This window comes from Fusarium redolens, assembly GCF_020744475.1.
Source record: "Fusarium redolens strain MPI-CAGE-AT-0023 chromosome Unknown BKA55scaffold_16, whole genome shotgun sequence".
NCBI lineage: Eukaryota > Fungi > Ascomycota > Sordariomycetes > Hypocreales > Nectriaceae > Fusarium > Fusarium redolens.
This window is the reverse complement of record NW_025763679.1, coordinates 677,697-697,415: the sequence shown is the minus strand read 5'-3', so window position 1 is coordinate 697,415 and position 19,719 is coordinate 677,697. Positions and strand designations below refer to the sequence as shown.

Sequence of the window (19,719 nt, the reverse complement as noted above, 5' to 3'; positions counted from 1 at the left end):
TGCTGGAGGGGTTACTCATTGGCGTTATTTACTTTTCTTAACTCAATACATCTAGTAAAATGGCTGGTTCAAATTGATGTACCAGAAGACTTTGCAGATATCTTCGATGTCAACTCTAACAACATTGAATCACAAAGGCTCGTTTTCTCATGAGTACAAGGCTTTCACCACATGGTTTTATATACGATGGCGCCTGTTGCAATTCCAACAGCAGATAAGAGAGCGACGCCTGACAAGGCACTCATCAGATATCGTTTAGTAACTTCTGCTTCGTGATTCTCCCAGCCAGAAGCTTTGCTAACGTGAGGAAAGGGCTCTTCAGGCACTGGTTTGTCCAAGAACTTACAGAATGATTCCCATCCGCCCTCAACAGTCCACTCGAGGAGCTTTTCTTTCGGTACGAGGCCGCGGATCATGTTGCAATGTTCTGTGTTTCTAGTCAGTACAATGGTTCTCAATGATTATTGAAGCGCTTCTGGAACGCAATGCATGTTGCCTACCCTTGCAAACCCATTTACCATTTCTCGCAATTCCTGTCTCAATGTTGCCATCCAGGGCCCGAAACAGGCCAGGCCACATAAACCTCTCGTAAACGTGCCAGCCCCAGAACGGCTCTTTCCCGAGACACGATAGTATATATAGAACCCAATTCTCGTGGACGCTTACTAAAGACTTCACAGCACTCTCATGCCACGCATCCAAGTCTTCGCGGTAGTTGAGTACAACTTTGGCATCAGGATATCCGGCGATGAGTTCAGCCGCAAACACCGAACCAGCGGCATCTGTGACAGCTACAGATTGCCCAAGTACCTCGCCAAACTCTTCTTTCGTAATAGTAGTGTTGCCATCGAGCGAGCCAAACCATCTCAGCTATGTGAGTAACTTTGCGCAATGATGAAGAACATTGACTCACTTTTTGCGGCACAGACGAACCCACTTTGATGAGTAGTTTGGTGTCTCATACACAATATCCCATCCGTGATAGGTATGATGTATCCAAGTTTCAATAGAGCGGTCTGGAGAGACTCAGTTGCAGACCTAGGTAAGCCCACGCAGAGCACCTCCATAGGCTTGGTGCGTTTTCGAGGTGGAGGTTCTGGCACTGCATAGGCATAGTTCTCGAGGAAATTCCACCACCAACTGTTCAGGGACGGCATTTTACCCTATTTTTCGTTGTTGATGGGTGTTAGGGAATAATGAAATGTTAGGACGACACTAAATAAGTAAGATCGATGACGTAGAAGTCAGACGTGGGGTCTTGGCCAGGTAAATACGAGTTCTCAGCCGAGGCCTTGATATTCTTGCAGGAAGGTTATGTATATGGGTATATCCTTCGTAACGAAGTTCAAATCTCTTTATATGTCTCTTTTATTCTCTGCTTTCCCACTGAGCCCGCAAGTCTCGTTGTAAACTCGATGTTGGCCAGGCATCTTCTTGATCGACCTTCCTCAAGACCTTTATCGCCGCATCTCGTTCCGCGTGATCTGTGATCCATGACCCGACTGTCATAAACATAATTAGTTCTAAACCCAGGTAGCAATCTGTCTTTTCTTACACAGAGAAAGGGCCAGGCAGGTTATCCCTCTGGCGGGCGGAACCGGACTTGAGCAGGCGAGTCCGCACAACAACCTCAAGAAATACAGTATTCTGATCTGGAAGGTAGTCAGTTATAGGATGATTGACCTCGAGATTACGAGGCTGACTCTGGTTTGCTTCTGAGATTCTAGATACTGAGTACCGACTTTCGGCGTGCGGGGATCGTGGACGAGCATCATGAGCATAGCGAAATAGTAATGGCTCAAACCGAACACTACACATAGTCAGAGAAGATATTGGTGCATGACCCAGATGATTACTTACCGCAACTATCCAAGAGCACAGAAACAACGGGAAATGATCTTCCTTGGGATGGATCACGCTCTTGATAGAAGACTGGCGTGAAGGTTTGTGGTTTCTGACGGTCCCAGTCATTCAACCGGGATTCAAGGCATGCATACGTCTGGATTGATGATACCTCGTGGCTGAAGCAGTATTCGACGACCTCGGCCTCAAGACAGAGTACTCGCTTGGCCCAAGTTGTTTCGTCAGCGGGTGAGGAACTGCGATCAATTCCCAATCGGTTGACATTAGTTCTGGGTACTCTCTGGTTAATGACAGCATTAAAAATATCCTGGCGTAGGTGAATCCATAGTGCTGCCCGTCGAAACCCCTCCCAAGGCAGATCCTGTTTAAAAGACTCGGCGACTGATGCGTAGCCTCCCAATAAGTGTCTTGCATCATCTCTTCCATGGATAGGTGCTAAGAAAGTTAAACAATGATCATCTCACATTACTGATTACTCACCACTGAGCTCCTCGTACCATCGGAGGATGGTGGAGCATGCTAGGAATGCACCATCTGTGATGCTTTCACTGTCGTTGAGCATAGGCAACAATAAACTAATGCATTTCTCATGGTATTCCTCACCGTATCTCGCATAGTCTTGTGCGACATCTGGATCATCCAGAAGGCGACTTTTATGACTACTGGATACAGCGAGTAGTGAGTAGAGAAGAAGAGGACATGTTGAGGCTCGTCGAAGAGCTTCGTTAGTAAAGTCAGGATCTGTGACTTGGAACTACATGGCCATAATTAGAGTTCAAAAAGGCCAACTTAGCAGACCGAAACCTTACCCACGGTTGCGCTATGACTTTCTTGAAGTGTAGTAAGAGCTCTGCTCCGCGCTGGTCAATAGTCTGTTCGATAAAGCGATCGAAATAGAGTGAGCCAGGCTTGGCCGTGAGAGGCGGTGTAGTGTAGTGTCCACCGGACAAGGTACCATCAACCTCGCTACAAAGAAGCTCGCTAATACTAAGTGGGTTGATGTTGCAGTTTTGATAAGTCTGGCCGTTGTCGAGCGAATCTAACACAGTTGTTTCTTTGTGGGCCGCCGGTGTTGGGACCCGTGGATCTCTTGTTAAAGATGAGTCGGGGTTTGAAGTATTAGCTAAATGCAAGGATGCCTCAAGACTATGGGAGTTGACATCCTCAAGTAAGACTGCTGTCTTTTGATTTCGACGAATAGTACCTCTTATCTTAGAGGTTCCGGTCTTGATGCCCGGGCGGAATAGGAAGAATGATCCTGGACTGCATTCTCTCCTTGACTTTGTACAGTTCGAGCAGGGCAAGCTAGTTGGATTGCCTTTTAAAAGTTAGGCCAGGATAGGCACAATAGCTTATTTTGATACCAAGGCGGAACTTGCATTTCAAATGACGATCTTGACATGTCTGACTGTGAGTTACGTCAGTTCAAATGATACCCGAGGCGTTGCCAAGGGAATGCACCATACCAGGCTGTGTGCTGTGACCTTCGACCCATTTTACCGCGTCGGCCCCTTGAAGAATGCAAAGTGACAGAACAACCGTGTTGTCATGAGCAGAATTGGGAAAATATGGTCGAGAATTTGAAATCCCTTGAAGGAAATCTGGTCGAGGGGACTTGTATGTGGTTGCCTACGCTAAAAGGGCGGGGTGCAGTAGTGCTAAATTGCCTCTTTAGGTGTTTCTGTCCGAGCTTCTTTGTCAGTGTTCAATGCTGTACCTTTCACGACGCCACAAACTATAATTCGACAACATGCAGCAAAACGTGATTCATCGGAGAGTGATATCATTCCCGATCCTCGACGAGGGAATTATGATCGAATGTCAGGCATTGGCTGAATTACAACTGCCACTATCGAATACTTTAATGGAGTCGTAGACCAGAGCTGCTCTCATGAGTAATTCTGTCCGAAGCTTTGACATATATATTACCCAACTATAAGTATCATGAGATAATCTACTTAAAAGCATGCATTGCAGTTCACTCAGCTGTTCAAAGGTCTCTCATCATGATTTCACTGCTAATGAACGCAGCAGAGTTGGCATTCTTTGTTCTTGTTGCTTTAATAGCATTCCTCATCTGGAGATCTCTTCTTCACTATGTTCTTGGTCCTCTTGACTTGAGAAAGTATCCGGCCCCTAGCTTCCTTGCAGCAACCACTGAATTCTGGATCCTCAAGGAGACATGGCTCCAGCGACGCTCCAGAAGTATCCATCATCAGCATGAAAGACTTGGCGATGTCATCCGAATAGCACCTAGTCTCATCATCTTCAATATCCCGGAAGCCGTACCAGACATATATGGCCATGCTGCAGCTCGAAAGTTTGTGAAAGACACTGTTTATGACAAGATTGCTGGCGAAGAGCGCGATATTGTCAACGTCATTGATCATGGTGATCATTCTCAGCGAAGGAAATACCTTTCCAACTCATTCTCCCTCAAAACTGTTACAGATATGGAACCTGTCATCAGGCAGAATTTACAGAGATTACTGAACCACTTGGATGATGTTGCGGCCCAGAACACCAACATCCCTTTCAGTCAGACACTAGATATTCGGCGATGGTAAGTAAACGTTCCGCGTGGACCTAGTATACTGATCTGGCAAAGGTTTAACTACTTCACTTTGGATGTCATCGGGGATATGGCTTTTGGCCTCCCTCTGGGCTTCTTAGCAGGTAGATGCGATATGACAAGAGTGAAATCTCCTGGAAGGCAAGAATATTGTATCCCCAGTACCATTGATACATTGCATCGAGGGACAAGGTTATCCACGACTTTAGCTCAGCTATCTAGTATACGATGCGCCAAACTTGTCAAACGACTTTGCAATGCTTCGAGAAGCTACGAGCGGAGATCGACGCCAGACTAGGGCCAGGTCACGATGGAATCGTCTCATACCATTCTGCTAAAGACCTTCCATATTTGAGAGCATGTATTGACGAGTCGTTGAGACTTCGACCCCCAATTGCCTACGCTTTGCAACGTCTTGTGGTTTCTCCTGAAGGCGCCATTATAGCGGGCCATCACATAAAACAAGGCACGACTGTTGCAGTTTCACCATGGACTATTCACCGGAACAGGAAACTGTATAAGAACCCTGATGAATTTGATCCTGAGCGGTGGTTTGACCCAGAGCAATTGTCCAATCTCAGAAGGCACTACATCGTCTTTAGTCAGGGACCGCGTCAATGCCTTGGCAGGCACATTGCGATTGTTGAATTGCAGATATTGATTTCAACCCTGGTACGGAGATACAGCATGTACTTGGCGGACCAAGAGATGGGCTTCGTCATCTTTGATCGATTCAATTCGAACCCTGGACCCCTTCCTGTCAAGGTGGAGCGGCGGGTATTTGTGGACTAGCCATGTTTGGGTACTGAAATGGGAGAGATGCATAGCTGTAGGAGAGGAAGAGGCATCCAATGTATCTGTACTGTCTTTATAGGATATCTGCAGATAGACTCAATCGTGAGACTGGAATATCCCCTCATTGACCAGATGAGATCGGCACTAATGCTATCCTAATCGGTTCCGTGCTATCTTGAGTCACACTTCACAGGCAGGTCAAAGCGGTGAATGCCAAGGCAGGCCAACAACTCCCGGCCCGACGATCGCTCTCGTATCATGTCATCACATATACCCGATTTAAGAAGCTCGCTAGAAGCCAAGACCATAGTCAAGCTTATCTGACACTCCAATTAAAATCCCTATCGCCGACACTTTATTTGCACCTCCGTGGTCGACATCGCACTAGTCATTAATACCGAGATAGTGGTGAGGTTTTAGGTCTTGATTCGCGGAATCAGCGATACCCCCTGTCTGCTAGCTGAGCGCTAAGCCAGGTATCTCGCATGCATAAACTAAGCATACTCTTTAGTGCAAACATAAGAACCTTAGGATATTCCCGTATGGGTAATGTGTCCGAATCACGCGAGCTCATTAGAAAGAGGATTAGGTCCAGGGGTACCAGGGTCACACGAGGCCTCTACTGCCGATCAACTCAGCACTACCTCGAATTCATCCCATCATATTGCGCCATATTGCTCCCTTTGCCGGATCGACACTATGATTTTCCCTAACAAGGGGGCTCATCCCGTCCAAGGGAGCCGGCGCACCTTTCCCTTTGTGAGGAGCGGCCCCGAACGAGATAGCGGTCATGGCAAAACAGATGGCGGGGGAGGCCGATGTTCGCTAGGAGAAAAGGTACGGGAAGGATTAAGCAGCTCTGAGCATTCGAGGTGATAAGAAATTGATGACAGCATATGACCCCGCGGCTGAACCTGAACCCCAGCATTGGCAGCATTCATGCCCTGGCATACTGTTGGACCCTTGAAAACAAACATCTTTGCAACGTTTATGAGCTATTTTCGTCTTGATAACTCGTTATGGGCAGAAGTAACACCTTCAGAGTTAGGTTTATGGACCTTGATACCCAACTCCAATCACCAGCGACATAGTCAAGGAGGAGCATAGTCTTACGAGGTAGCTAGCCAAGATATTTCGAGGCTAACTCCGCTACAAGTCTGTCTTGGCATAGGCACTTTTGCTTGATACTATTCACCCACTATCACTTTCCTTACTTGGACACCTCGGCCGCCGTGACGGTTTAGGAAGCTGAATAATCTCTATCCAAACTCAACGCTATCACGCAAGACTTGGTGTTGATGATATGGATGATTGGATCTAATTGTATTATCAATCAGCTTAAGGTATATTCATGCTGATCTGTGTATAAATACACTTGACGATCACCACGATAATCAACTTTACTATCCTCATCCACACAGCCTCATCTCCTCTTGTATCTCTCTGTTCATCATGACTAGCATCCGTCGCTTCGCTCTGGCTCTTGGAGCTCTGCTCCCCGCAGTCCTCGCTGCTCCTGCCGATATCCTCTCCAAGCGACAGGCTGTTCCCGACAAGTACATCATCACCCTCAAGCCTGATGCTTCCGACTCTTCTGTTGCGGCTCACTTGAACTGGGTTGGCGATGTCCACCGCCGCAGCCTCAACAAGCGTGACACTTCTGGTGTTGAGAAGACTTTCAACATCAGCAGCTGGAGCGCTTACTCTGGCGAGTTCGACAAGTCCACCATTGCTGAGATTAAGAAGAGCCCTGAGGTTTGTTTAAGCATCTAGTCTTAGTCATTCATTCACTAACATGCTATAGGTTGCCTTCGTTGAGCCTGACTACACTATGTACCTCAGCTACGAGGAGTCTGAGCCCGAGCTTGCTGACCGTGCTCTGACTACCCAGTCTGGTGCCCCATGGGGTCTCGGTACTATCTCCCACCGAACCTCCGGCTCTACCAGCTACATCTACGACACCACTGCCGGACAAGGCTCCTACGCCTACGTCGTTGACAGCGGTGTCCAGGTCAGCCACACCAACTTTGGTGGCCGCGCTTCTCTTGGTTACAACGCTGTTGGTGGTGCTCACGAGGACACCCTCGGCCACGGTACTCACGTTGCCGGTACTATCGCTGGTACTACCTACGGTGTCGCCAAGCGGGTATGTCAAATATTCTACAATCTTTCAACCCAAACACTGACCAGCTTTCTAGGCCAACATCATCTCCGTCAAGGTCTTCGCTGGCCGTGAGGGATCTACCTCCACTATCCTTGCTGGTTTCAACTGGGCTGTCAACGACATCACCTCCAAGAGCCGTGCTGGTCGCTCTGTTATCAACCTGTCTCTTGGCGGTCCCGCTTCTCAGACCTGGACCTCTGCCATCAACGCTGCCTACAACTCTGGTGTCCTCTCTGTTGTTGCTGCCGGTAACGGTGATGACTCCGGCCGACCTCTTCCCGTTTCTGGCCAGTCTCCCGCCAACGCTCCCAACGCTCTGACCGTTGCTGCCATCGACTCCAGCTGGCGCCCTGCTTCTTTCACCAACTACGGTGCTGGTGTCGATGTCTTCGGCCCTGGTGTCAACATCCTCTCCACCTGGATCGGCTCCAACTCTGCCACCAACACTATCAGCGGTACCTCCATGGCCTGCCCTCACGTTGCTGGTCTTGCTCTGTACCTCCAGGTTCTTGAGGGTCTCACCACTCCCGCCTCTGTTACCAACCGTATCAAGTCTCTCGCCACCACTGGCAGAATCACTGGTACCCTCAGCGGAAGCCCCAACTCTGTGGCTTACAACGGCAATGGTGCTTAAATGCAAAGGGTTCACCCTGGAGGATATTTAGATAGGATATATCAATAGTGAAAAATCAATACTACCGATATTTTAAAGTTGACTCATGGGGCCTTGAACATATGTTTACTGTTAACTAACGTTAGGTTTATTATCATAAATTTAGGTAAAACTGCGATTGACATCATCTAAAACATATTGATTGTCATCATAACTTTAGGTAAATTTATGAATCTTATATTCTGAGTCGATATACACAACCCAAAAAGCAGATGACTCTCGGGCAGCTGGCGATAAAGGCGACTTATCTGTGTAAACAGAAGATTGCGATTGATCAATACCAGATAGTGCTGCTAGATGCGCTCTTTCGCTGCATAGAAAATCAATACAAGTACAATCACAGTCTCTCGGGCAGCTAAATGTCTAGGTGAATCACACCTACAAAGATAAACAAAGTATAGATATTACGATCATTGTCAAAAAGAAATCGAGAGAAAGAAAGTTGTCAATTTGTGAGTTGAGGCTCGTACTACTGATACATATAGGGGGTTGGAAGAAATAGGATTAGTGGCCAGCCAGAGCAGGGAGACCAGGAGCACCAACAGGTGGGCAGGTGTGAAGGGTATAGCACTCCTCGGTCTTGCCAATGACACATCGCTTGCCATCGAAGATAGTGCCCTCGCCACACTCAGGTAGCTTGGTGGAGATGCAAAGACCACCACTGGGAGTAAGACCTCGAGGGCAACGGGGAGGTTCAACAGAGACACACTTGCCACCCTTTCTGGTGGTCCCAGTGGGGCATTGAGGAGGGGTTACGGAAACACAGATATCATCTCTGAGCTCAGTTCCAGTAGGGCAACGGGGCTTCAGAGATGAGTCGCAAGTCTCAGTCTCAGAGTTGTACTTCATACCAGGAGCACAGCCAGGGTTCTTCTCAGAAGTACACTTGCTTCCGTTCCAGCTTGTTCCAGGCTCACAACGGGGAGGCTCCTTGGAAACACAGCTGGTGCCGTCGAAAACAAGACCAGGGCGGCACTGGGGATCAGAGTGATCGACGCAAGCACCACCATCGAAAGACTTGCCAGGATCACAGATAGGTCGCTCCTTTGAAACACAGTTGGTACCATCGAATTGCATGTTGTTGGGGCAGGCTGGGATGTCTTTCTCGGAGACACAGGTGGCCCCGTTGAAGATATAACCAGGTCTGCAAATAGGACGATCGTTAGAGATACAGTTGACCCCATTGAAAGAGCTTCCAGTAGGGCACTCTGGGGTAATGGAAGAGGTGCAGTCGTCATCATGGTGGTTGGTGCCACGCTCGCAGACAGGAAGATCGGGATACTTGCAGTATCTGCCAACGACAGTAGATCCACGAGGACATTGAGGACGCTCTTCAGAGATACAGTAGTCGCCGGTCAGAGTGTGGCCAGGCTCGCAGACAGGAGGAGTGCTGGAGATACACTTCTTGCCGCTGAGAACACTTCCGGGAGGGCAAGCCGCGCGATCTTCGAGGACACAGTTCTCTCCGTTGAACACTGCGCCAGGACGGCAACGAGGGCTTTCGGAGATAATGCATCGCCCATTAGTGTATTGACCAGCGCGGCACTGAGGAACAGACTGAACGATACAAGTCTTTCCGTTCCACTTTCCACCGGTAGGGCAGCTGGGCTCTTCAGTAGGGCTAATCCAGCAGCGACCCTTATCATAGTGTGTTCCAGGAGGGCAGTCATCTTCATGGTCAACAGACTTGAAGCAGGTGTCTCCATTGAAGTCAAAGTTTTTGTAGCAGCAAGCTGACTTTCCACTGGTCTTGTCGGAGACAATGTAGGTTCCACCGGGGCAGGTGGCCTTGCTCTCAGAGACACAGACTCTTCCCTCGAGGTTGAAACCAGGGGGGCAGGAGGGCTTGTCTTCACAGACCTTGCCGTTGAAGAAGCCTGGCTCACAAGACGGGGGTTTCTCGGAGACACAAGCAGTCCCATCAAAGCTGGATCCGGGAGGACATCTTGGCTTTGACTCGTGGGTGCATACTCCCTTGTTGACTACATAGCCGGGAGGGCAGGATGGAGGAACTTCGCCAATACAGTTGCCGTCGGCTAGTTTACTGCCAGGAGGGCAAGCCGGCGGCTTCGAATCGACACAGCTACCATCCTCGTACTTGAGAGGCGCAGGGCATTGAGGCTTGCTGCTTGAAGTACAAAGACGGTTCTTTAGAGTGAATCCTGGAGGGCATCCAGCTTCAGAAAGGGACACACAGTTGCCGTCCTGGTATTTGAACCCAGGGTTGCAACGTGGTTCGGCCTCGGACTCGCAGGACTCGCCGTTGAAGCGGCTACCAGGAGGGCAGCTAGGCGCGGTACCAATACAGTTGCGACCATTGTAGATCAGACCATCAGGGCACTTGGGTGGCTTCTCGCTGATGCAAGTGTTTCCCTCAAGACGAGTACCCTCAGGACAGACAGACGAGTGAGGGAAAACACAGCCAGTACCATCGTTGACAGTTCCGATGGGACAGCAACGGCTGTTACCAGAAGCATCTTGGACAGGCACAATCTGGCTCAGGTCGATGGACCGAGCTGGACGAGTGCTTGGGATGTCAAGCTGAGGAGGCGGGCTGGAGCCATTGCTGAGCACGGAAGGCAGTCCAGCTTGCTGAACCATGAGATGAGCATCGAAGGGCACGTCCTTAGCTGTGGTGCTCAGCACAAAGCTGGAGAGTGCGATGATGGTCTTCCAGGATTCATACATGATTGGGAAACAAAAAAGAAAGTGAAGTAGGATGAAGAGGTGAGGGGGTGATTACGACTTTGGAGTGCGAATGAGGTACTCTTTTATCTACAAAATCTCCTCTCCAATTCGTTGTTTTCAGTCTTTCCTTGGATCCCTCATTCACATCTCTCTACTTTCGTTGACGGCATGATTTCTTGGCAGTCATATGGCCCGACCCAGCAACGCCACGGCTGGAAATCTTCGGTATTCGTGGACGGCCGTCAATCCTCGGATGTCGCTATTCCGGCCGAAATTCGTTGTTTTAGCTTTTCGTTGGAGTTTGGTTCAAATGGGGGCTCTCATCTTACTTGTGCCGGTTGGTGGCTGGCATGATTTACAACTGTCCCTTTTGAGCAGAGATTGACTCTCAACTGCATTCTTAGGATGCGGGGATGAAACTCTCACGGCCTGGGGCTTGATGTCATTGGGCCTTCCTGTCATTATAACCTTAGTCCGGCTGGGATCTCACAATCAGCTGGATCTCAATATAGGGATACTACATAGGGATAGCGAAAAACTTAGGGATAAAATCCTAAGTGATAAAATAGTTCGACAAGTTTAGGACATTTTAGGATAAAACTTGGTACGCTCTTGGTTTGCTCTCGCCCTCTTATGCAATAGTCTCAGCCATTCTAACATCCTGAGCACTGTCTTGGTGCCTACCTGCTTGTCGATAGTCTACTGGCCGCGTTTCTTCTGACATCTCACGAAATGTCAAGAGTTTTTCTTCCGAGACGGTTGTCCTGAACCCAGCAACGAGGCTGCTCTGACATGAGGGAGAATCAACCTGTGATACAAACCTTGGGTCTTTGACCATGATGCCGGGGAGTCGGAGCGTGCGCCCATGGACCATCATCACAGACAATGTGTCACCTTAAGCTACCAAAAAGCTTACCTCGCATCCCTGCCGATGTCAGCAAATCTTCTTTGGGAAGCTGTACAGCCTCCTATCACTATTTGGACTTGCTTTGGGTAATGATTTTCACATTGCTGGAACATGTGTCAGATGTGAGGCCTTCAGCTGAGTGTCTTGTACGGTTGCTTGCCGTCCTGGATGGACTTTTGTCTCACTAATGTTATCGTGACGTACAGATGTAGCATTTTAGGCCTCCCTTTACTATGTCTCAAGGTTTAGGTTTGCAGACGGTCGACTCCCAGCTCGGAACGGGCCATCGGATCTAGCGACGGAAGGGGTTTTATTTGAGACAGGCCGTTTTGCCAAAGTCAATTTCTGAGATCTCCGTAGGTCATATGTTATTTTGGTCCAATAGTTTTGCGTATGTTGTTTCCCAATTCTCTCTCGTGCAGCTGCCATCTAGCTTAGCCAGCCTGCTTCTGGTCATGTCCATCCTTGCATGATAGCGATCTCAGCTGAGATGCTCGTGCAGGGATCTTCTTAGACATCGCATAGCTTGAGTTTCCTCGGATTGGCCAACTTCCGAGATCAACTACATTATAGGCAGTCCAGATAAGAGGGCTGAGATTAACTCTGGCGGCTTCGTCACCATCACCAGCCTTCGTGTGCAGCTACATGAGGAATGTGCCCGCATCTCGCTGTGCTTTTGCGACGGACCGGCATGTGACGCAGATCAATGTAGCTGTCAGACACATCGACCGTCCCGTGTCTCTTACTATCCCCATTCGAGACGAAATTTTCAGTCAAGTCTCAAATTGACGTCGGCATTTACCAGGCAAATGCTGACGGAACCCTTCCGACAGACTATTGTCTCGTTCTCCTTGGAATCGGTTCATTTCGCCAGGGTTTCTGAGGGCCTTCAGCCAGCCTTCTTCGGTGCGGAGATTCCTTGTTGGTAAATACTGAGACAAGGCAGGTGTTGAACCGGTTGAGAAAAGGGTAAGCGGTAGTAAATTATGATGAAATCTCTTAGAATGAGGAAATTTAGATGGCATCAGCATCACCTGAGGACATTCCGTGGCTTGGCGGTGGTGATCAGCTATGATGCTCGAGAGTGAACGAAGTCTCAGTATGTTGTCAGAGAGTACAAGTAGCTGCTTGATCTAGGTTGCGTATAAAGCATGGCATTGAGAACGCTCTAGTATATTTCCTCATTCAAAGGTCAGTCTTCATCTCATCTATAGTCTCAAGACTCTCAAACTTCGATTTACTTCAGCCGACTTTCATAGCCCAACATGGTCTACTACGCTTTTCTCAAATGGGTACGTCTACAAATTTTGACAGTCGTAAAAATCAGCTTTCTGACTTCTTTTAGCAAACCTCAGAGCCAAACTACCGATACCTACTTGCTGCTCCTAATGCTGAGACTATTGATGAGTGGTGGCGCGAGGCCTCAACTAAAGATCCAGAGCATGTCAAGCGTCTTGCCCCTGATTTCTTTTCTTGGGGCAGTGGAGCCCAGGCTTGGGATCTTGCTCCTTCGTTCATAAATAAGATCATGTACACTTTGCTGAATGATCGAGATGGCCGTATCATTTCTACATTCAACCAACCCGAGAGGACTGATGTCGTCAGTGGCGAATCGTGAGTCTTTCCTGAGCTGTTTCTCTCGTCTTGATTTGTCTAATGAACTATAGTTATTACATTCGATCCAAATCTAGCCCAGATCTATACTGGCTTGCAAAGGATGGTTTGATCTATGCGACCAAGCAGGGCCGCACTCGTTTTCTCTTCCGTCTTGATGGGGAGCGCGACAGCGATAGAAACAGGACCGTCATCATTGGGAAAGACTACATCTCCGTCGGTGCAGTTGGAGGAACTGCCCAAAAGTATGTCAGCGTCAATGACAATGGCGAGGTTGTCCTAAGTGGACGTGGAGGCCGCATGTACTTCAATGATCTGAAGAACATGTTCCTTGCGCAGGGAGAGATTGATAACCTTGGAAATGCTTCTCTCTTCAAGACTGATGGCTTTGGCGAGGAGTGGGAGCTTGTCAGATAGATAGAAGCTAGAAACTGGCGGCTCGTATCCTCATCAAACTGTGCCCCATGGCATCGAACCGAGAGATAACAAACGTTTCGTTTGAATTGACCCAATACACTCGATACTTTCGACTGAGGGAGTCCTGGATTCTTCGTCTATCTCATCCAATCTTGCTCAACATTAGTGATTTTGCTAATCTATGCAATTGTAGCCTGATGGCTGAACAATGACAGCGGTTTGATCGCCTCTGCGGAGGCGACCGTGAGCGCTAATGCGGTTACTGTACAGTAACACATACTCACCCAGTTTCATTGGCTGAGAAGCGTTTGAAAACTCCATTGATCGGCGTGGTTACTGTACAGTACCAGCTTACGACATCAGTAAGTATCTCAGTCAAGACTGAACCGAAGTCATCATGCTAGAACTATAATTGAGAAGTGTCATCCAACAAATACTTTGACGTTTCCTCTCTACTGCAGTGGTCGTTATTGTTGTCTACCAGCACATCCGAATATTTACCCGCGTCACATCAAGTGCACTAGCCTTTGTCACAGTCAATTCTTGCCAAAATGTCCGTCGCACGATCTGAACTCAAGTTCCGCGCTCCGCCGTCAATGCAATTAAGTGATGGCTCAGCCAACTCTATTACATCTCCCCCAGAACATGATCACTCCATCACCACATCTCTGGGCCGAGCACGAGCTCGATTCGCGGTCACGGGCAATGCCATTGTGACTGGGGGTGCTGGAGATATTGGGTCTGTCGCCTGTCGAGCTCTGCTTGAACACGGACTCCGGGGACTAGCTATCTTTGACCTGCATCCTGATCCTGGGAAAAAGACTGTCGCCGGTCTTCAAAGCGACTTTCCTGAAGCAAGGATCACATTTACCAAGGTTGATGTGACGGATCCTGAGTCCGTTACAGCCGCCGTTGCGAACGCAGAGCAAATCATCGGCCCCATTAACATCTGCCTCTGCTTTGCAGGTATCGCCTTTGCTGCGCATGCTTTGGATATCACTCCGCAACAATTCAAGACCATGTTTGATGTCAACACCACGGGTGCATTCCTGGTAGCGCAAGCTGTTGCGAAGTCCATCGCAAGCAGAGGAACAGGTGGTTCAATCATTCTGATGGCAAGCATATCAGCCCATATAGTCAACTTTCCTCAGCCTCAAGTCCATTATAACGCGGCCAAGGCGGCTATCATCTCCATGAAAAGCTCACTCGCCGCAGAGTGGGCGATACACGGTATCCGTGTCAATAGTATCAGTCCTGGGTACATGGATACTATTCTAAACGAGGGAGACGGTTTGGCCGAGCATAGAGCTATTTGGGCAAAGAGAACCCCATATGGCCGCATGGGAAACCCGGAGGAGCTCACGGGTGCCGTTGTCTTGCTCGCGAGCAAAGCGGGTAGTTACATTACGGGTGCAGATATCCTTGTAGATGGTGGAATCAGCGTTTTCTAGTCATATTCCTGGGAAAAGATGAAACGTATTTCTAGTCCTAGACCTCACCCAATATATTTTACTTTATATGAATGATTCAGAGGACGAAGACTATGGCGAATCTTGTTACATTACTAGTTACTCCCTGATGGTCCATCTTGTGACAAGCAGTCAAAGTATCCATCGCATACATCTCATGAGAAGGGTTTGTGTAGCATCCTCCACTGAGGTATCAATTTGTACTTGAAACATTCTTCTCCTGTTTAGTCTGCAACAGAGATATCAAAAGATCCGCACGGCATTATGCCATGACTGTACAGTCGCTACGAGGACGAGGAAATTGGACAGTTTGTAGTACTTGGAAGGGCCAGGTTACTGTACAGTGATTCTCGCCTACTCAATGGCAATGGTTAGTATTTCCGGGGTTGTAAGGAACTGTACAGTCCATGCATTAGCGTCTCGCCCGTTACTCACCACGACGTCTTGCGCTGTCCTGTCAACAACCAGTGCCCATTATCACTCAGTGTTGTCGTTCAACTATAAATGAAGCCATACTTCTTCTTCTTCTTCTTCTTCTTCTTATTCCATTTTTCTACAATCTTCAGATTACCTTTCATCCTGCAATCTCTATATCTTCCATACGGCGGTCATTCACCATGAGTAAAGTCACCTGGCTTGACAAGCTCCAGGAGCAAGGTACGACAGCCTCTTCCTCTCCTCTATCGCCATTCTAAGTATTGAATTGCTTGATAGTCAAGGTCGACATTGACTGTATGGACCCAGCAGAAGCGAAGAGATTTCTACCTTTTAAGCCACATGATCAAACGAGCAACCAACGTCTAGTCTATGAGCAAATGATCTCTCCCAAGAACCGCGAGCTGTTCTTGAAAACTGTCAAAGAAGGCAAAGAAGGAGGATGGGAGGTGATTCTTGATCGTATGGTATGTCACTTTCTATGTCTTGATAGTAGTCACTCATTCATATCATCATCTGCAGAGTGCCCTGCTGTGTGCCAAAAACATAGAGAACATCCGGGGGCGGGTCTTGCTTCAGACTTCAGCTTTCCATGCATACGACACTGAAAAGGTTGTAGCCCAGGCCCGATCCTATGCGCGTGAGTTCGAGAAGCTTGGTATCTCAAAGGATCGAATTTGTATCAAGATACCGTGCACAGGTCCTGCACTGAACGCCAGCCCAATTCTACTCAAAGAAGGGATCTTGACCCTGGGGACTTCTCTGTTCTCTGTCGCCCAAGCTATCGCTGCCAGCCAGGCAGAGACGTTGTCTATTAGCCCCTATTACAACTGTAAGATCTAGTCTCACCTATCTGACTCTTTCGAAATGCTTACTTTCTCATAGTTCCTTGGTATCACGCCGACAGAGAGCAGTGGCCTAATCTCAAAGACCCAGCTCTCGATCATCCTATTTCACCCAGAATCGTACAAATTCAGCAAGTCTACAAGCACCTTCATGAAGCGACTGGCAAGACGCAACCAGTACTCAAGCCAGCAAGGCACGTAACAGAATTTTAGAGCGCAAGAAACCCGAGCTAATTTTACTACCCAGCTTCATATCTGCTCGGGAGGCAATGGCCATGGCTGAGCTTGGCTGCGATCATGTTACTGTTCCTGAGGATATCCTCCTCCAGCTCTCACTACTGGATGCTGAGGCGAACCCGCCACCTGGCGGTGACTCTCAAATGCAGATCGGTACTCCCTCGCAGCGAATTGCCCCTATGGCGCAGATTGATTCCCGTGCCAGTCCCGTTTGTTCTGGGCTTCCAGCACTTGATATTGAGTATCTGGCAGACAACGGGGCCGCATTGACCCAAGCCATCGCTGCTGACCCTGTTACTCAGAGGGGGCTAGCCGAAGCTCTCGAGGCATTCAAAGCGAACGAATTGCAGAGTCGAGATGCGATCGAAGAAGCTTTGAAGCAGTTCTGAGTATCATGATGTCCTTTTTCACCATTATAGCCGATCGTAAACTCTCGCTAAATACAACTCTGTATCTCATTATCCCCTGTACCATTCTGAACTAAAACTGAAATGTCGCTCCCACTCAGACCATCAATCCAAGCTGAACCCTCACCAATAACCTCCTGAGTCCAGAGATTCGCCATCAGAGGATCGTCCAAATAAGAATGGCCGGTACCCAAAAGGTCTGGAAAGGGAAAACTAGGCCCGGGCGCTGTATTCAAGCACATGTTGAAGTTCGTTTGAGGTTCATGATATGCTGAGGCCGGCATAGATCCGGGAGTAGTTTCTAGGCTGCTTTGTATGCTGCCTGGTGTAACATTGACATCTGTATGCGGGACAGGGGGCGCATTAGGATTATCAGGTGAGAAGTCCACTTCACGTGTTGTCTCATGCTGACCCTGGGAGTATTCTTCCGCCCAGTTATCTCCAAAGCCTGCTGGGAAGGTTCCGAAGACGTGGTTCTTTGTTTCGGCTAGTTGAGTCATAGCTTGGGTCATGGGCTTGACCTGGGTTTGAGGGATAGATGGTCCTCCAATTTGAGCACGCAGAGCATTCACCTCCGCAACAAGTTGATGATTCTGGTCAACAACTTCCTGCATATCGCTAGCTGCCGCAAGGGAAAGAGCCCGTTGCTGCCGAACATGTTCTATGCTCTTGTTTACGATCAGCACCTTTGTAAGGCGTCGTGTATTAGCAAGGTCGGGGATAAGGCGCGCCAATTCCTAATTATTCGCGGCAATGCATTGTTAGAGACAGATCCCTTGGTATTCAAATTTCTTTAATGAATCTCACCAAGAAATCTTCTTTCAATTCTCCGCGACGTTGTTTCTCAATAGCCAAGTTTCTAGCCGTGACATCGGGCGGCAAAGGCCGAGGTCGATTCTTCCGTTTCGGGCGTGGATTCTTCGAGATTCCAGCATTAGACATCGTACGATTTATTTGCAAAGTATTTAGTAACAAGAGAAATTGCAAACGCGCCGTGGTTTCGAAGTAATTGTGAGCGAAATTGCGAGGGATCTGTCTGACATTACATCACCAAGCTGCGCTATTGACGCGGTGGGAAGGTCGATCTGATCGGCCCGTATCAGCACCGAATGTGACATCTAATTGGCCGAGATAGTTACTGAGGGTGCGTTCACTGTGCAGTAAACATGTGGCACAGGAGATTTATGATTATACTGAATCTGAGTTACGGGATGAATAGCATGACTTTATGCGTGCTATCACAAACTATTTGCTGATTCATGGACGTTTTACACTTGTTGCTATTCGTTCTAATTGTTTGTTGTTTGAAGACAATCACAGCCTGCCCAGCAGTTAATCATCGTCAAGTCCAGCAAGGAAATCAGCCGATGGTACAAAGAATGTCGAGCCTGTAACTGCCTTCGAATAGTTAAGAATCCGATCATGCATCCCAGGTGGAACACCGACAAACATGCGCTCTAGCATCTTCTCAATTACCCAAAGCTTCTTTGAATACCCGATAAAATATGTGCCAAACTCGCCTTGAGCCGGAGATCCGAAGGGCATGTTATCTCGTAGAATATCATGCTCACTTCCTCCCTCGTCTTCAATCGTAGCAAGGCTCTTATGAGACTGCTGTTGCCCTTCATCTGCATCATCAAGCTCGATATTATCCAGCTTCGTACGTCCAATGATGGCTTCCTGTTGCTCGGTCTTGAGAGTCTTCCATGCTTTGAGATCGTGAAGATATTTCTGCACCACGACATAACTGCCCCCTACAGCAGCAGAGTCGTCTTGTGCAGTGATAAGCACCGAGTCCTTGACATCGGGGCCGACTGGATTGGCAGTTCCGTCGACAAACCCAAGGACATCGCGCGTATCAAAATACCTAAAGCCAACTGTCTCATCTTCAAGCTTGACGGCATCACCAAGTCTATCCATGAGTTGTCTCTCAAACTCAAATGCCATATCTCTTCTCTCCGAGCGAATATGAAAGAAGATATCACCTGGCGTCGACACAGCAGTATGCTTTGATCCCTTGAACTCTTTGAAAGGGTGCAGCTCAGCAGGCCGTGGAAGTTGGGTCAATCGATCCCATGCCGAGCTTCCAATGCCAACAGTGCATGAGAGGTTTGCGGTTTGGTGGCGAATTGAAATATTCTTAGTAATGTCTGCAATGCTAGACAATGTTGATCGGATCGTCTTGTCGGCATCCGGGTTGTCTGTTGCCGAGAGAACGAGGAATGTCGCGGACTGCGACAAGGGAGATTCCACCGCCTGAGGGTTCATTTTGAAACCGGATGGAACGGAACTTGACAAGAAGCGTCTTGGCTTACAAAAGGAGGAATTCCTAAATTTTAGGCAGTGAATTGATGCAATACGTGAGACAGAAGGACCCAGTGGTGCCTGGTAAGTTATGAGGATCCGACAAGACAGCATATCTTCGGAATCTCGAACGCCTACGATAAATTGCTCACAGTTGTCAGCGCCAAATGTGACATTGGCTGGCTCGTATAGCCTCTAAGTGCATATTCAAGGATCACTAGACGACTGTCGCTGACACGAGCTTTGTAAGTCTTCAGTAAATGCAAGGTAACCTCAACCTAATTGGAGGTATCGGTGTAATCATGACGCAGAGGGCTTGCTTATACTGA

The 19,719-nt window shown here is 48.3% G+C and overlaps 9 protein-coding genes across 9 annotated transcripts; 5 read left to right on the top strand and 4 right to left on the bottom strand.

The window, feature by feature from the left end:
• Positions 1-164: 164 nt before the first annotated feature.
• On the bottom strand, positions 165-3,358 carry BKA55DRAFT_597475 (uncharacterized protein; the record flags this gene model as incomplete). Its single annotated transcript, XM_046196079.1, has 7 exons — positions 165-427; positions 501-865; positions 967-1,140; positions 1,556-1,652; positions 1,861-2,298; positions 2,344-2,604; positions 3,355-3,358. 7 exons carry the CDS (start codon positions 3,356-3,358, stop codon positions 165-167), a joined length of 1,602 nt encoding a protein of 533 aa, XP_046045096.1.
• Positions 3,359-3,869: 511 nt separating this feature from the next.
• On the top strand, positions 3,870-5,227 carry BKA55DRAFT_694589 (cytochrome P450; the record flags this gene model as incomplete). Its single annotated transcript, XM_046200059.1, has 3 exons — positions 3,870-4,426; positions 4,472-4,539; positions 4,734-5,227. The coding sequence occupies 3 exons, from the start codon at positions 3,870-3,872 to the stop codon at positions 5,225-5,227; spliced, it is 1,119 nt and encodes a 372-aa protein (XP_046045095.1).
• A 1,455-nt stretch (positions 5,228-6,682) lies between these two features.
• Positions 6,683-8,028, top strand: BKA55DRAFT_694588 (peptidase S8/S53 domain-containing protein; the record flags this gene model as incomplete). Its single annotated transcript, XM_046200058.1, has 3 exons — positions 6,683-6,985; positions 7,035-7,376; positions 7,429-8,028. 3 exons carry the CDS (start codon positions 6,683-6,685, stop codon positions 8,026-8,028), a joined length of 1,245 nt encoding a protein of 414 aa, XP_046045094.1.
• A 543-nt stretch (positions 8,029-8,571) lies between these two features.
• On the bottom strand, positions 8,572-10,755 carry BKA55DRAFT_521652 (uncharacterized protein; the record flags this gene model as incomplete). The annotated part of the gene is made up of 1 exon (XM_046188529.1): positions 8,572-10,755. The coding sequence occupies one exon, from the start codon at positions 10,753-10,755 to the stop codon at positions 8,572-8,574; it is 2,184 nt and encodes a 727-aa protein (XP_046045093.1).
• Positions 10,756-12,826: 2,071 nt separating this feature from the next.
• On the top strand, positions 12,827-13,693 carry BKA55DRAFT_741970 (uncharacterized protein; the record flags this gene model as incomplete). Its single annotated transcript, XM_046201492.1, has 3 exons — positions 12,827-12,954; positions 13,008-13,276; positions 13,330-13,693. The coding sequence occupies exons 1-3, from the start codon at positions 12,928-12,930 to the stop codon at positions 13,691-13,693; spliced, it is 660 nt and encodes a 219-aa protein (XP_046045092.1). The 5' UTR covers positions 12,827-12,927.
• A 400-nt stretch (positions 13,694-14,093) lies between these two features.
• Positions 14,094-15,194, top strand: BKA55DRAFT_578856 (uncharacterized protein). The gene has a single exon (XM_046193771.1). The coding sequence runs from the start codon at positions 14,245-14,247 to the stop codon at positions 15,142-15,144; it is 900 nt and encodes a 299-aa protein (XP_046045091.1). The 5' UTR covers positions 14,094-14,244; the 3' UTR covers positions 15,145-15,194.
• Positions 15,195-15,779: 585 nt separating this feature from the next.
• BKA55DRAFT_597470 (uncharacterized protein) lies at positions 15,780-17,068 on the top strand (the record flags this gene model as incomplete). The annotated part of the gene is made up of 5 exons (XM_046196078.1): positions 15,780-15,819; positions 15,877-16,064; positions 16,120-16,429; positions 16,483-16,636; positions 16,690-17,068. The coding sequence occupies 5 exons, from the start codon at positions 15,780-15,782 to the stop codon at positions 17,066-17,068; spliced, it is 1,071 nt and encodes a 356-aa protein (XP_046045090.1).
• A 47-nt stretch (positions 17,069-17,115) lies between these two features.
• BKA55DRAFT_694583 (uncharacterized protein) lies at positions 17,116-18,028 on the bottom strand (the record flags this gene model as incomplete). Its single annotated transcript, XM_046200057.1, has 2 exons — positions 17,116-17,823; positions 17,894-18,028. 2 exons carry the CDS (start codon positions 18,026-18,028, stop codon positions 17,116-17,118), a joined length of 843 nt encoding a protein of 280 aa, XP_046045089.1.
• A 216-nt stretch (positions 18,029-18,244) lies between these two features.
• On the bottom strand, positions 18,245-19,697 carry BKA55DRAFT_578853 (uncharacterized protein). The gene has a single exon (XM_046193770.1). The coding sequence runs from the start codon at positions 19,502-19,504 to the stop codon at positions 18,419-18,421; it is 1,086 nt and encodes a 361-aa protein (XP_046045088.1). The 5' UTR covers positions 19,505-19,697; the 3' UTR covers positions 18,245-18,418.
• Between the last annotated feature and the right edge of the window lie 22 nt (positions 19,698-19,719).

What these genes read in the sequence shown, in the direction of transcription:
- BKA55DRAFT_578856 (XM_046193771.1), top strand. Translation starts at nt 14,245, where the DNA reads ATGTCCGTCGCACGATCTGAACTCAAGTTCCGCGCTCCGCCGTCAATG.
- BKA55DRAFT_578853 (XM_046193770.1), bottom strand. Translation starts at nt 19,504, where the DNA reads ATGCTGTCTTGTCGGATCCTCATAACTTACCAGGCACCACTGGGTCCT.